We start from the raw sequence: 14697 nt of genomic DNA on the forward strand, positions 1-14697 counted from the left end.
CTTTGAATTTAGATTATATTGAGTTTAATGTTTTTTACTTTTTTATGTTTTTAAATATTTTTTGGGTTATTCTAAATAGTATTTATGAATCCGTGTGATTTGAGTCCCAAATAACTAATCAACTATATCGTTTGAAGATTAATAGATTATTAGTGTCCACGGGTACATGCTGGTATGTCTCATACTAGTTCAGATAAACTCTATCGTTTGTATAATATAATTCTTGAAACAGGAATGTATGTGGCGTTTCCAGGATAAAATGGTACGGAATAAGAAAACCACCAATCAGGATGACCACAACATAAATATGGCGTCCAAGCCATTATACCAAGAGGAACATAAAATCCCTTGGAATTGGTAATGGACGCAATCTAACTCTTAATAGTAAATAACCAAATATCACATTATAAACACCAGAGAGAATTCCATAAACAAAGAAACATTCACATTCATACAAATTCCCAAAATCACTTGAATTGTTATTGCTATGCAAACTTCATCAATAACTATAGTGCTCAGAAGAAGGAGAAGTCGTTTTTAAAAATTAAGCTCACGGCGAAACCTGACGGTAACGTCCACTGCTCAAAAAACACATCCAGTGTTTTCATCTCGTCACTGCACTTAACCAAACTTGAAATTAATTGAAACTACTTCGGAAAATAATAATAATAATATTAAGTGAAAAATTCGATATTGAAACAAATCAAAGGCTTCAGTGTGTGTAACAATCAGATCATTGATATGAAATCTCACTGAAATCCGCTAAGATAATTATATTTTCATCATAAGCCAAAAATTTTCTCAAACCAGTTCATCAAAAACGGAATTTGTAGAAAATTTGAAAGGGTAGTATTGAGAAAATAGAGCAGACATTAAACCCTAAAATTTTGAAATAATTTGAAGTGTGCTCAGACAGCCAAGGGTTAATAATCAAATTCCGGGGTGAAGAATCCCAGATCAGAAACTCTAGTCCAAAAAATTGCTTCGTCACAGCACGGAACCAAAATTACCACAACTTTAATTGGGAGAGATGAAAATAATGACGAAAAACAACATAAAACAACGAAGAAAACAGAACGCCCAACTCGTAAAGATGCAACCTTTGTGAGAATTCAAGATCCGAAACGGTAAAGCGTGGTGAAGAAACCCTAAAGAGACATTTGGATCGCTGCGAAAGCAGGGTGGTGGAAAGAAAGTGCAATTGGGTTGGATTATATAGGGAAGGAAGGGGAGTGAGGAGATACAAATTAGGGTTTATGAGCATTTGAGTTTGTGGCGGCTCTCCTGTGGGTTCACAAAAAATTTTGCCCTTTTTGTCGCGTGGGCTGGACTTAAAAGTCTTAAACTTCCTGCTACTCGTCCAATCTATTTTTATCTTTTTTTATTTATTTTTTCTTACAAAATTTTCAAAATTAAAAGCCCTAATAATAATTTGTGTCAAAAAACCCTAATAATAATAACAAATTTTATAAATGGTCATTTATTAAAACTTTTAAATATACCACAAGTTAAATTTTTTCTATTTATTAAGTCTTACTTTTCTACTAATCATTCTGAAGTAGAATAATTTACTTATTCACGAGCTATACTAAATAATTGCTATTTAAGATAATTTATACTGATAAGAAATAAATCACTACATCTCAGAATAATTTACATAAAGCAAAACATGACAGAGATATAATATAAAACCATTCAGAACAAAGGCATAATATTAGAGAGAAATTAATTTATATGCATAATTTATTCATATATTGCAATTTAAAAATATTATGTGTACACTAAAATTTTTAAAATATTTTTTTAGTTTAACTTAACACAATTTTTAAAACCAGTCAGAATAATACTATTTTTTATAGTTATCAAAATTCAATAGATCAAACTATTAGTTTATTGATTCAATTTATGAGTTATTAGTTGAACCGATCAAATTAATCCTATATGAATAAAAATATAAAATAATTAAAAATCTAAAATTAAAATTTAGAATATATATTTTTACTGTATTTTAAATACAATCAAATATTAAATTTTAAAAATAACTAATACAAAAATAAACATAAAATTAATTAGTATTATTATAGTATCTTAATTTTAACAATTTGTACTACGTGGACCGATTCTGGTGGGTTTTATTCCTTATACAATTCCATGAACAAACCCAACTGCCTGAACTTCCTATTTATTAGGAACCGGCTAACAACTATGCTATTCTTTTCATTTTGATGGTGTAATTTTTTTCGGGCATGCATTATATTTTGTTTTGTATATTATTATCAGGGCAATTTATATAAATAAATTGTTTGTCTTTTAAATTTATGCAATTACATTCTTTTAAATATGAAGACACAAATACATTATTTTATATATCTATAGAAACTACTACTGCCAATAGTAATTTACGTAAACACATAATCCGCTATAGTCAGCCGCGGATTATATACAAATGGGGGAACAGAGAAATCGCTAGAGGCTGTCGCGATTTCTGTGTATTGATGCTTGGCCATAAACCGCTATTGGCAGTAGCGGTTTATGTGTATAGGGACACGTGCGTAAACCACTGGAGGCTATAGCGGTTTACATAGAGAGTGAATGCCCATATAAACCGTAGAAGGCAGCCGCGGATTACTTATTTGGAGTCATTTTAAAGTTGTTTAGAGAGAGAAAATTCTAGAGAGAGGTCAGAGCAAGTTGAGAGCGGGTCCGAGGTATCTGAGTGCCGACCTCCAGCTGGATATCATGGCAGACGAACAGAGCTTGTACCGACTGAACGGTGTTGCCCATATTGCCGGTGCTATTGGTGACGAGGTCAGTTATATATTTTTTTTAGTGTTAGCATTTGTTAATTAGAAAATTGGTATGTAAGGGAGAGGAACTAGAATTTATAGTTTTAATCCTTATAGTTTGAAATTAGACTTTGCATGTTAGGATGTAGAATGTAGTAGAGCTGTACATACGAATCGGTTTAGGTAACAATTTTTGTTTCCTTAATTTCCAACTATGATTAATTAACTGAATTTATTTCCCTTTAATCAATCTGATTCCTTGTGTTATTGGTTTTCTTTTGGAATTCTTATTATTTTTATGAGTCCCTTTTTTATTATTTATCCGTTTTTTAGTTAACAGAGAACCCGACCATGTGTGATTGGGCAAACAGGATGGAGTATGAGAGGTGGACACAGCACAAGGATGGGAGGAGATGATATGGTCATATGACAACCAACATATCTGAGTGCGTGAACTCTATTTTGAATGGCACAATAAATCTACCGGTGACATCCTTGGTGAAGTCAACCTATCTACGGCTAGCTGAGTTGTTTGTTATCTAGGGGCAGACGGCAGAGGCACAGTTAGGGTCCGGCACTGGTTTTTCTAGGCACTTGTTAAGGCCATTGAGCGAAACTTGAGGAATTCGAGGTGCTTCACGGTGACCGTGTTCGGCAGGCATCAAGTTGAGTATACTGTGGCAGAGACTACCCCCACAGAAAAATTCTTGTTTGGTAGCTACTGGGTTTCCCTAAGGGATCGCACCTGCGATTGTGGATACTTCCAGGCACTGCACTATCCCTGTTGCCATGCCATTCCATGCTGTGCGCAGTTACGACTAGATTGGGCCACCTACGTCGATGAAGTCTACAGCATGTCTGAGGTATTCAAGGTCTACCAGATATCCTTTGCACCTTGTATTCTAGAGGGGCTTTGGCCCCCATATAACCGTCTGACTGTCATCCTCGACCCGAACATGAGACGGGCAAGAGAAGGACGACCACGGTCCACCCGCATCCACAACAACATAGACGTAGCTGACACTAGTCGATCGAAGCGGTATGGCCTATGCAGGCAGCCCGGTCACACCCGAAGGGGTTGCCCTCAGCGAGGTTCTACTAGCGGCATATAGGTTTAGATAGTTTAGTGACTTTGTATTAGGTTATGTGCCAGTTTAATTGTTATCAGTTTAGTATTGGTCCTTATTATCATGTAATACTTTCCTTTAATTCAAGTAGTTCATTATCACTTTGCTATTTTGTATTAATGTACTCAGAACTAAATCAATTCAACGAATCAAGGAAAATCGACTTCCATTATACAAATTTTCATATAGTCATCAATATAAATATATCATTAGCTATATACTAGTAGATGAAGATCCCATATAACAGTCATCCATAATATGTAAACATAAATTCACTAACAAGTAGATAAATCACATATGCAAAATAAAAATACAACACAACAGACTAATCATCACCATCATTCTGGGCGACGGCATCAAAAGGACCAAGCAGATGAGATCCTGTCCCACGTCGACGAGGACGCCTGACTTTAGTCGGTTGGGCCGCCTTCTGTGCAACGTCATCAACCGGACGGTCTAACCTAAATGCAGACTGGGGCGTCTCTCCCATGGTAAACCAAGTATCCAACGGGCTACCTACAGGCTCGTTAAGGTCCAAATTGTACTGTCCCTAGTAGTCAGGTGCAAATTAAAAAGAAAAAATTGGAAAAACTAAAAAACGGACAAATAATAAAAAAAGGGACTCATATGAGCATAAACAATAAGAATTTCAAAAAAAAACAATAACACAAGGAATAAGATTGATTAAAGGAAATAAATTCAGTTAATTAATCATAGTTGGAAATTAAAGAAACAAAAATCGCTACCCAAACCGATTCGTATGTACAGCTCTACTACATTCTACATCCTAACATGCAAAGTCTAATTTCAAATTATAAGGATTAAACTATAAATTCTAGTTTCTCTACCTTACATACCATTTTTCTAATTAACAAATGCTAATGCTAAAAAAAATAAAATATAACTGACCTTGTCATCAATGGAACCGGCAATATGGGCAACACCGTTCAATCGGTACAAGCTCTGTTCGTCTGCCGTAATATCCAGCTGGAGGCAAGGTAGAGAAAATCGAGATTTTACGTGAAATCAAAAAAGTAAATTAAGTACGTAAAACGTAAAATCTTAATAAGATTTAAATCGTAAAATCGTCAGACCTAGTATAAATTTCATAAAATCGATTGACTCATTTAAAATCGTAATATCGGAAGATTTTAAGAGTTAAATCGAGATTCTAGCTACTATGGCTGGAGGTCAGCACTCAGATACCTCGGACCCGCTCTCAACTTGCTCTGACCTCTCTCTAGAATTTTCTCTCTCTAAACAACCTCAAAATGACTCCAAATGAGTAATCTGCGGCTGCCTTCAATGGTTTATATAGGCATTCACTCTCCACACAAACTGCTATAGCCTCCAGTGGTTTACGCACGTGTCCCTATACACATAAACCGCTACTGCCAGTAGCAGTTTGATGGTGGAAAAATCGTCGGTAAAGAATTTCACAAAAATAATCGTGTTGCAAGTATAGTTCTAAACTGACAATTCAACCTCAATCAAATTTAATATGTTTGTCACTTAAGCAAACCAAATAAAATTAATCGAAGTATTAAACCTCGGGTCATCTCTCAAGGAATTGCAGGAAAGTGCTTTTACTATTGGTTATGGAAAAGTATCTTTTTGGGTTTTTGAAATAAGGAACAAGGAAATAAAATGGCAAGAAATTAAATTAATAACTAAGAAAACTCTTAACTAGGATTGAGAATTAGAAGTCATGTCCTCGTTATCATAATCAATTGTGATGGTAATTGCCTTTTACTCTCACTTAGTTAACCTCTAACAATGAAGAAAAGTCAAGTGAGCAAAATCAACTTAAGTTCACAAGTCCTAATCAAAGACTAGATTTAGTGAAGTCTAAGCCAACCAGCAAGTCTCAATTACCAATCAACAAAAGACTTTTGATAACTCAAGAGTCTCTAAATAATCAATCCCAAGCAAGAGCATGAAAATCTAAATTAAAATCCAACCAAACATTTTATCAAATACTTGGAAGGCACAAAATAAAAGCATAGAGAATTAATAAGAGATGATAAATTCTAAAATCAACAATTGCATGGAATCAATAACATAAATGAAGAGAGAAGCAATAAACATGAAATACCTCAAATTGCATTAAAAAGGAAATTGAATCTAACATGAAGAGTTCATAAACTAAATTAGCAAAACAAGGGAATCACAATGAGAGATAGATAACTAAAGTAATAGAACAATTAAAGTAGAAGAAACCTAAATTGAAGCAAGGTAGAATTCTAAAATTGAGAAGAAATAAACCTAAAAGCCCTAAAACCTAGAGAGAGGAGAGAGCCTCTCTCTTTAGAAAACTAGATCTAAAAGACTAAAACCTAAAACTATGTATAAGGAGAAATTGTGTCCTTGATTCTCCCACTCCCCAGCCTCTAATTTGTGTTCTCGGGTTTGGAACTGCGCCAAAAAAGAGCCCAGAAATTGCCACCAGCGTTTTCTGATATATGCAGCATGTGACGCTTTGTCACGCGTACGCATCGCCCACGCGTACGCATCGCTTGACAAAATCCTAGTCACGCGTACACGTTGCCTACGCGTACGCGTCGCTTGTCTTCTGCGACAGTCACGCGTACGTGTCGTCCACGCGTGCGCGTCGCTGCCAGCTTCTCAAAACTTCATTTTCTTGTGTTCCTTCCACTTTTGCATGCTTCCTTTCCATCCTCTAAGCCATTCCTGCCCCCTATAAACCCTGAAAACATTCTGTAAACATATCACGGCATCGAATGGTAATGAGAGAGGATTAAAATTAGCAAATTTAAAGCCAAAGAAGCATGTTTCCAATCAAAGCACAAAATTAGGAAGGAAAATGTAAAATATGCGAATTCAATGAATAAGTGTGAGAATAATGTAAAAAACCCACTAAATTAAGCACAAGATAAACCCTAAAAATGGGGTTTATCATGGTTTATGGCCAAGCATCAATAAACAAAAATTGCGATAGCCTCTAGCAATTTCTGTGTTTCCCCATTTGCATGTAATCCGCGGCTGGCTATAACGGATTACGTGTTTATGTAAACTACTTGATGAGTTTGGAAAACTCAGATTTATTTTGATGATGAACAAACATTGTTAAAATAATTAATTACAAAATTATTAATTTGATTTTCATTTAACATATGTTAATTAATAATTTTGTGTTGCAGGTTTTATAATTGGGCCGAAAAATAAAAGAAAGGTTGCAAGCCCAAATCAAAACTAACAATTAGCCTTGCTTCATGTTTCTTATACTATGTGGCTGAATTGTTGTGATATTAATTGGGCCAAATTGAAGCTATTATTATTAGAAGCCCAAATTAATATTGATGCTACAAGACCCAATGTATGATCCGAATCCACTAAGCATAGAAAGCAAAGTTCCATTGCTTCCAACGGAACTTCTTTACTCATCAGGAAGTGGAATTCAAAACTTTATTAAGTAAAGCTAATACATGCATGGGAACTATGAGAGAGAAAAGTGTGATTGACATGATTGATTGCATTGAAGAAGCACGCTACTCAGTATAGAGGAAAAGCAACTCATTACAATTAATTTATTCTATTTCATTTAATTGCTTTCCTTTCAAACTCCATCTTCTCTCTCATTTCTTTCTTTCTTTTGGTCAATACCCAGGAAACCATAGAAGCAAAAATGAGCTACCAAAAGAAAGGAAAAGCACGTCTCAAGACCATCATGATGATGGCAAGAAAACATATCAAAATAAAGTATGTTGTGGTTGAGATTTTCACCAAAAATGGTAAGATTTGGTGAGGTGATCTCGAGCTCTTCATATCAAAAAGAAAGAAGGAGATTCGGCCAGCAAGGAGGAGATCTTTGGAGGCATGGCTTGTCTCTGATTCTGCTCAACCACCACAGGAAGTAGCTAGAGTGACAAAGTGATGGAAGAGGCAGAGATTGGAGCAGATAAAGTTATCATCATCATGAAGCATCAAGGGCTAGAAATCCATCTTGGAGAGCAAGCCAAGGATGGAGAGCTCGGATTGATGAAGAGCGATGACCAAGGAAGAACTAGAGGTATTTGCATGTTAGATTTTGCATGGGTTACCTACTCTCTCTCTTTGGCTGAACCGGTTTTGTATGAAGAAAAAGAAGTTAAGCTTGGTTTCTGTTTCAACTCTGAAGGCTTCTCCTCTCTATAAAAGGGGTGAACAGTCACGGTTTGATTTAAGGAGTTAGAAGTAAACAGCGAGAGTGCAAGGCACAGGATTCTCATAGCTACCTAAGCTTACAGATTTTCTTCTCCTTCAATGTATTCTGTTTTGTAATTTTTTTGTTTAATTTTGTCATGTCTTGAGTCTTATTGAAAAAGGCAAACAGTGAGATTTGTATAAAAAAGCCATAGAGCGGAAAAAGGCAGAGGGTGCAAAATTAAAAGAAAAAAGTCATAGATGTCCTTAGAGTTCATTTGTTCATCTATGTTGTTTTTCATGATTCTGTGGGAATCCCCTTGTAAGTTGGGTTAGCACTTTACAGTTTGCAATCAGGTTGATTATAGTGAAATTTCATCATTGTTGTGATGGAGACTGGATGTAGGCTGCATTGCACTTAGCAGCTGAACCAGGATATATCTGGGTGTAATTTTCTTTCTCTTCTACTCCATTTCTATTTCTACTGCACAGGAGCTAAAATAAAAAATATCTCATGCCAAGTGACGAGACAAAAATAAAAGTCTCGTGACTAGGGACCAGACAAAAACAGAAAAGTCTCCTCAAAGACCAGAAAAGTGTTAGCAAGCAAAAAAGGGGGCTAAGATTCAACCCCCTTTCTCTTAGCCACTGAAACCATCAATTGGTATCAGAGCTTGGTCTCAAAGAGATCAAGCTTTGCAGCTTGGAGAAAAGATCCTCATGGCAGAAAGCATTGGCTCAAATCTGGTGTCCTATAACCTTACAGAAGGACAGTCAAGCAACAGACCGCATCTTTTCAATGGGAAAAACTATACCTATTGGAAGGAGAGAATGAAGATCTTTGTGCAAGCAGTAGACTACAGACTATGAAAGATTATCCTGGAGGGTCCTTAATTTCCAATCAACACAAGTGCTGAAGGAGTAGTCACTCTTAAACCTGAAGCAAGCTGGACCGAAGAAGATAGAAAGAAAGTAGAGCTAAATGCCAAAGCTGTAAATCTACTCAACTGTGCTATAAGCTTCGAGGAGTACCAACGGGTATCACGATGCACAACGGCAAAGAAAATCTGGGATAAATTACAAATCACTCATGAAGGAACCACCATTGTAAAGAAGACTCGGATAGACATGTTAAACAGGGAGTATGAAATGTTTACAATGAAGGAAGGAGAATCCTTTGATGAACTGTTCAAATGGTTCAACACCATCATTGTTGGCTTGGATGCTATGGGAATAACACATTCCGATTCTGTGCTTGTGAGAAGAGTGTTGAGATATCTCACTAAAGAGTGGAAAACAAAAGTTTTAATTATTTTAGAGAGCAGTAGCCTTGATTCCATGACATTTGATGATTTGAGAGGAAACCTTCTTGCTTTTGAAAACACTTATTTGAAAAAAGAGTCAAAAAAGAAAGGAATTGCTTTTTCTTCTGTAACTAACCCCCTGGATGATGAATCCAGTGATAACTCCTCTGAAAATGAATTTGTGTTGTTTGCCAAAAAATTCAGAAAAATAGTGAAGTTCAAAGGCAAAGGCAATGAAGTAACTTTTTACAACTGCAAGGAAATGGGACACTTCAAATCTGACTGTCCCAAGTTAAAGAAGGAGGAGAAGCAAAAAAGGGGAAAGAAGAAGGGTTTGATGGCATCATGGAAAGACTTGGAAAATGACTCAGACAGTGATGAAGAATCTGAGACCAAGTCACAGCCGTGTCTCATGGCAAATCATATAGATCAGGTATTCTTTCAAAACCCTAACACTGAAGACCTTCATCTTATGATAGATCACCTTTCTGAAAAAATAAGATGTTTTTTGCTTGATAATCAAGATCTTGAACAACAATTTGTCATTCTTAAAGCTGAAAATAATTTTCTCAAAGAAAAGCTAAGGGAGACCGAAACTGCTTGTGATCTTATGGAAGAAAATAAGAAATTGAAAGCTCAACTTAGAAGTTGTGAAAGTGATCATTCGGTAGTTGCATATGTAAACTGTTTCAAGGAAAATGAAGAGTTGCTAAAAAGGGTTAAAAGTCTTGAAAATGACTTAGCCAAGTTTACTCAAAGTTTTAAAAATTTAAATCAAATATTGGCTAGTCAAAAATCACTCTTTGATAAAGTTGGTTTGGGATTTTATAAATCTCATAAGAAACCTTCTTTTAAAAATAGAGCTTCTTCCTCTAATGACACAAGGTTTCAAGATCCCACCTACTTTAACAAAACAGCAACTCCAAGGTTTTGTAGGCTATGCAACCGAAACAGTCATTTTCCCATTCAGTGTTTTTTTGGTGAAAGAATGATTGGTGATAAAGTCTACAAAGTTGTTTTTTATTATAATGATTTGGGACATAGGAGATGGTTTAACGTGAAAGGATCCAAGAAGATTTGGATACCTAAGGTCACTTGAGTTTATTTTGTAGGTATGCCTAGCATCCAAGAGGAAAGAAAATATGTGGTACATGGACAGCGGATGCTCTAGGCATATGACCGGAAAGACAACGTTCTTCATAAAGCTTGATGAATATGATGGAGGACTTGTCACTTTCGGTGATGATGGTAAGGGAAAGATAGTGGCCGTTGGAAAAGTTGGTAAAAACTTTTCATCTTGTATAAATGAGGTTCTTCTTGTAAATGGTTTGAAACATAATTTACTTAGTGTTCATACCCTGGGTCGAGCTGTCCGACCCGGGATGTTCTACAGACAAAGCGACCGACCTCTTCAGGTCAGGATGACCCAACCTCTTCTCAAAGAGCTCAGCCAAGCCACAGAAAAGCCCAATAAAGGGCCCAAATAGAGGAACACGTCCCGAATCCAAGGGCAGCCCAAGCCTGTGAGATAAAGGCGGTTCCCTTGAAGATACGAGGACCCCAGTCAAAGATAAGATAAAGATAAGATAAGGTAACTAACTTATCTCATCTAAAGAGGTCATTCTACACCATTATAAATACATTGGAGCACCCAGGTATAACTCATACTCTGATTCTACTCAATACCTGCTTAATACCCTTGCTAACTTAAGCATCGGAGTCCCTTGCAGGTACCCCCACCCTCCGGGGACGAAGGATCAGCACCATCACCAAGTCCAATAAGTCAGACACAACAGCTCCGACCCACACAGAAGATCTCGTCCGAGATTGACCTACAGTTTCAGGTAACCCTCGGAACATTGGCGCCGTTCCCAGGTAACCCTCAGATTTAGACGAAAGAATGCCGCACACAAACGCGGATACCACACCGAAAGGTACTTCCAAAATCAACAACAAGAAGAACTCCCGAAATGAGGGAGCTATGGATGCATTTCAAGACCGGTTAAAACAACTTAAGGAAGAAGCCCTACGCCAACGAGAGGCCGAGAAGGACCTACAAAGGGAAATAAGGCGACGCCGGGAATTGGAGAACAAACTCATAAAACTTAAGACCAATGTCAAAACGAAAGCCAGCCGATCTACTCCTGAAGATAGCAACCGCAAGGAGCAAGATCCAATCACCAAGGAGATCATAAAGACAAAAATCCCAAAGGACTTTAAACTCCCAGACATGACCTTATACGACGGTACTACAGATCTTAGCCATCATCTCAGCAACTTCAGAAGCAGAATGTATCTCACCGACGCCTCAGATGCAGTTTGTTGCAAAGCCTTTCCAACTACTTTAACAAAAACAGCAATTAGATGGTTCGACAACCTCCCTCCTAGGTCCATCTCAAGTTTTGACGACATGGCTAAGAAATTCCTGGCCAGATTCTCCATCCAAAAGGACAAAGCTAAACATGCTCTGAGCTTACTGGGAATCAGACAAGGAGAGCGGAAAACCCTGCATAACTACATGGAGAGATTCAAAAAGACATGCATGGATATACAGAACCTGCCAATAGAAGCCGCTATTATGGGCCTCATTAATGGCTTGCGAGAAGGGCCCTTTAGTCAATCTATATCAAAAAAATACCCCACATCTCTGAACGAGGTGCAGGAACGAGCGGAAAAATACATCAACATGGAAGAAAACTCCCGATTAGGGGAGACCTCGAAGGCCGGATTCACCCCCCGGGACAAAGACAAAGATTCCAGAAAGAAGGAAGATTGACATGGAGAGAAAATTAAAAAAGACCACAATTACACCCCTCTTCGAGTATCTCTTGTGGATGTATACAGAGAGGTTTGCAACATGGAAAAATACCACCAGCTCGACCTCTCAAAGGCAAAAAAGGAGGATGAAATCGGGCTGAATATTGTGAATATCATCGGATCCGCGGGCACTCCACCAATGAGTGTTTTGACTTAAAAAATGTCATAGAAAAGCTCGTACGAGAAGGAAAGCTAGATCGATATCTAGCCACCCATGATGATGAACAAAGAAAAAGAAGAAGAGCAGAAGATGTCGGACCAACCGCGCGATCATCTCGAACGCCAGAAAGACATGTCCACATGATACACGGCGGATTCACCGGGGGAGAAATCTCCAAATCATCTCGCAAAAGACATCTCAAAGACGTATATCACGTCATAGAAAAGAAGGAAGCACCCGACATCCCGGCGATCAATTTTACCAAGGAAGACGCATCCGGCGTCGCATCAGGGCATAACGATTGATGAGAAGACTTTTGCGTGGTCTAGAATTCAGAATAAATTTCCATTGCAAGTATAGCTTCTAAACCAACAAAAGTCCTTTCATACAAACGTTTTGGTTGTCACAAGTAACAAACCCCTTTAAAATTGACAACCAAGTATTTAAACCCCGGGTCGTCTTCTCAAGGAATTACAGGGAAGTATGTTCTTATTATTGGTTATAAAAAAGGTAAAATTGGGGGTTTTGGAATTAAGGAAGAAGTATGACAAGTAATTTAAATGACAATTAAAATAAATAAATAACTGTAAAGCAAACTTTTTGCAAGGTATGAGAAATTGGAAGTCCAGACTTTGTTATTCTTAGCAATAATAATAAAAGTTGAATATTAACTCCACTTAGTTAACCTTTACTAAAGCAAAGGAAAGTCAAGGGACTAATTAGTTTGACCTTCTAATCCTATTTATTTCCTAAGAAAAGGTTGGGATTATTGAAGTTCAATTCAATTAGCAAAGATAACAGTTATCAATTATGTTGAGCTAAGATAACTCCTGAGTTACTAATTTCTTAACCAAGACCAAAAAGGGGAAAAGTAAAATCTACTTGAATGAAAATAAATTGGATAAAGCCAAAGCATCCATAACATATAAATCTGAAATACCTCAAATTATATTAAATAAAAATGTCAATTCTAACATAGACAATATCAACAGCCAATTAGGCAACATCAATCAAACACAATAATAGCTTCAGAGTAAACAAAAATAGAAGAGAAATTAAATAGTAAAAGGAATATTGAACCTGTAATGAAGAAGTTGAAATCCTAATCCTAATCCTAATCCTAAGAGAGAGGAGAGAACCTCTCTCACTAAAAACTAGATCTAAATCATGGAAAGTGAATTATGAAAGCATCATTATGAATGGATGCATTCTCTCACTTTATAGCCTCTAGTCTGTGTTCTGGGCTGAAAACTGGGTCAAAAACAGCCCAGAAATCACTCCCAACGCTTTCTGGTCCATACAGGTCACGGAAGAGTGACGCGGAGGCGTCGTCCATGCGTTAGCGTGGGTTGTGTTCCTGCCAGGTGACGCGGCCACGTGATCCACGCGTTCGCGTTGTCTGGCGTCGAGGAAGCCATGACAAATTATATATCGTTGCGAAGCTCCGGACGTTAGCTTTCCAACGCAACTAAAACCATCTCATTTAGACCTCTGTAGCTCAAGTTATGGTTATTTGAGTGCGAAGAGGTCAGGCTGGACAGCTTAGCAATTTCTTCAACTTCTTGTATTCCTTCCACTTTTGCATGCTTCCTTTCCATCCTCTGAGCCATTCATGCCCTGTAATCCCTAATCACTTAACACACATATCACGGCATCTAATGGTAATAAAAGAGGATTAATATTAACAAATATAAGACCAAAGAAGCATGTTTTCAATCATAGCACAAAATCCGGAAGGAAAACGTAAACTCATGCAAATAGTATGAATAAGTGGGTAAAGAGTTGATGAAAACCACTCAATTGAGCATAAGATAAACCATAAAATAGTGGTTTATCAACGATCCCATGGTCATCACTATTATACTGGCAAACACAAATCTTCACCACACGTTGATAGACCAGGGGAGCTCTGCCGATATCTTATTTAAAATTGCTTTCGACAAACTCGGCTTGGAAGAAAAAGAACTCAGAGCATATCTGGATAGCCTGTTTGGGCTAGGAGATACCCTAGTTCAACCGATAGGATACATCTCGCTCCACACAACTTTTGGAAAAGGAAGTCAGTCAAGAACACTCAAAATAGATTACATCGTAGTCGACGTAAGTTCTGCTTACAATGCCCTAATAGGTTGGACAACGTTAAATCAGCTCGGCGCAATAGTCTCGACTCCGCATCTATGCATGAAGTTCCCAACTACAGGAGGAATAGCCACGATAAAGGCAGATCAGAAGATGGCGGCCGCTGTTACAACGAAAGTCTAAACCTCAGAGGCAGAGGAGAAGAATTCCACACAATTGAGCTCGGTGGAGTTCAGAGGCGAGAAGAGCTCCGCCCACAACCTGAAGGAGAAATAGAGAAA

The 14697-nt window shown here is 37.4% G+C and overlaps 1 protein-coding gene, 1 long non-coding RNA gene and 4 other non-coding genes across 6 annotated transcripts; 1 reads left to right on the top strand and 5 right to left on the bottom strand.

Moving 5' to 3' along the window:
- Positions 1-232: 232 nt before the first annotated feature.
- Positions 233-359, bottom strand: LOC130972371 (small nucleolar RNA snoR80). Its single transcript, XR_009083554.1, has one exon. It is a non-coding gene; the product is annotated as a small nucleolar RNA snoR80 (small nucleolar RNA).
- Positions 360-423: 64 nt separating this feature from the next.
- On the bottom strand, positions 424-1304 carry LOC130969783 (uncharacterized). Its single transcript, XR_009081917.1, has 2 exons — positions 1101-1304; positions 424-615 (listed from the first exon to the last, which is right to left on the bottom strand). It is a non-coding gene; the product is annotated as an uncharacterized LOC130969783 (long non-coding RNA).
- LOC130972363 (small nucleolar RNA Z152/R70/R12) lies at positions 511-622 on the bottom strand. The gene has a single exon (XR_009083546.1). It is a non-coding gene; the product is annotated as a small nucleolar RNA Z152/R70/R12 (small nucleolar RNA).
- Positions 708-792, bottom strand: LOC130972362 (small nucleolar RNA R11/Z151). Its single transcript, XR_009083545.1, has one exon. It is a non-coding gene; the product is annotated as a small nucleolar RNA R11/Z151 (small nucleolar RNA).
- LOC130972360 (small nucleolar RNA Z157/R69/R10) lies at positions 901-1000 on the bottom strand. The gene has a single exon (XR_009083543.1). It is a non-coding gene; the product is annotated as a small nucleolar RNA Z157/R69/R10 (small nucleolar RNA).
- Positions 1305-2739: 1435 nt separating the features above from the next.
- LOC130965496 (uncharacterized) lies at positions 2740-3898 on the top strand. Its single transcript, XM_057890255.1, has 2 exons — positions 2740-2808; positions 3377-3898. The coding sequence occupies exons 1-2, from the start codon at positions 2740-2742 to the stop codon at positions 3896-3898; spliced, it is 591 nt and encodes a 196-aa protein (XP_057746238.1).
- Positions 3899-14697: the final 10799 nt, after the last annotated feature.

The sequence above is a fragment of the Arachis stenosperma genome, chromosome 3, assembly GCF_014773155.1.
Source record: "Arachis stenosperma cultivar V10309 chromosome 3, arast.V10309.gnm1.PFL2, whole genome shotgun sequence".
NCBI lineage: Eukaryota > Viridiplantae > Streptophyta > Magnoliopsida > Fabales > Fabaceae > Arachis > Arachis stenosperma.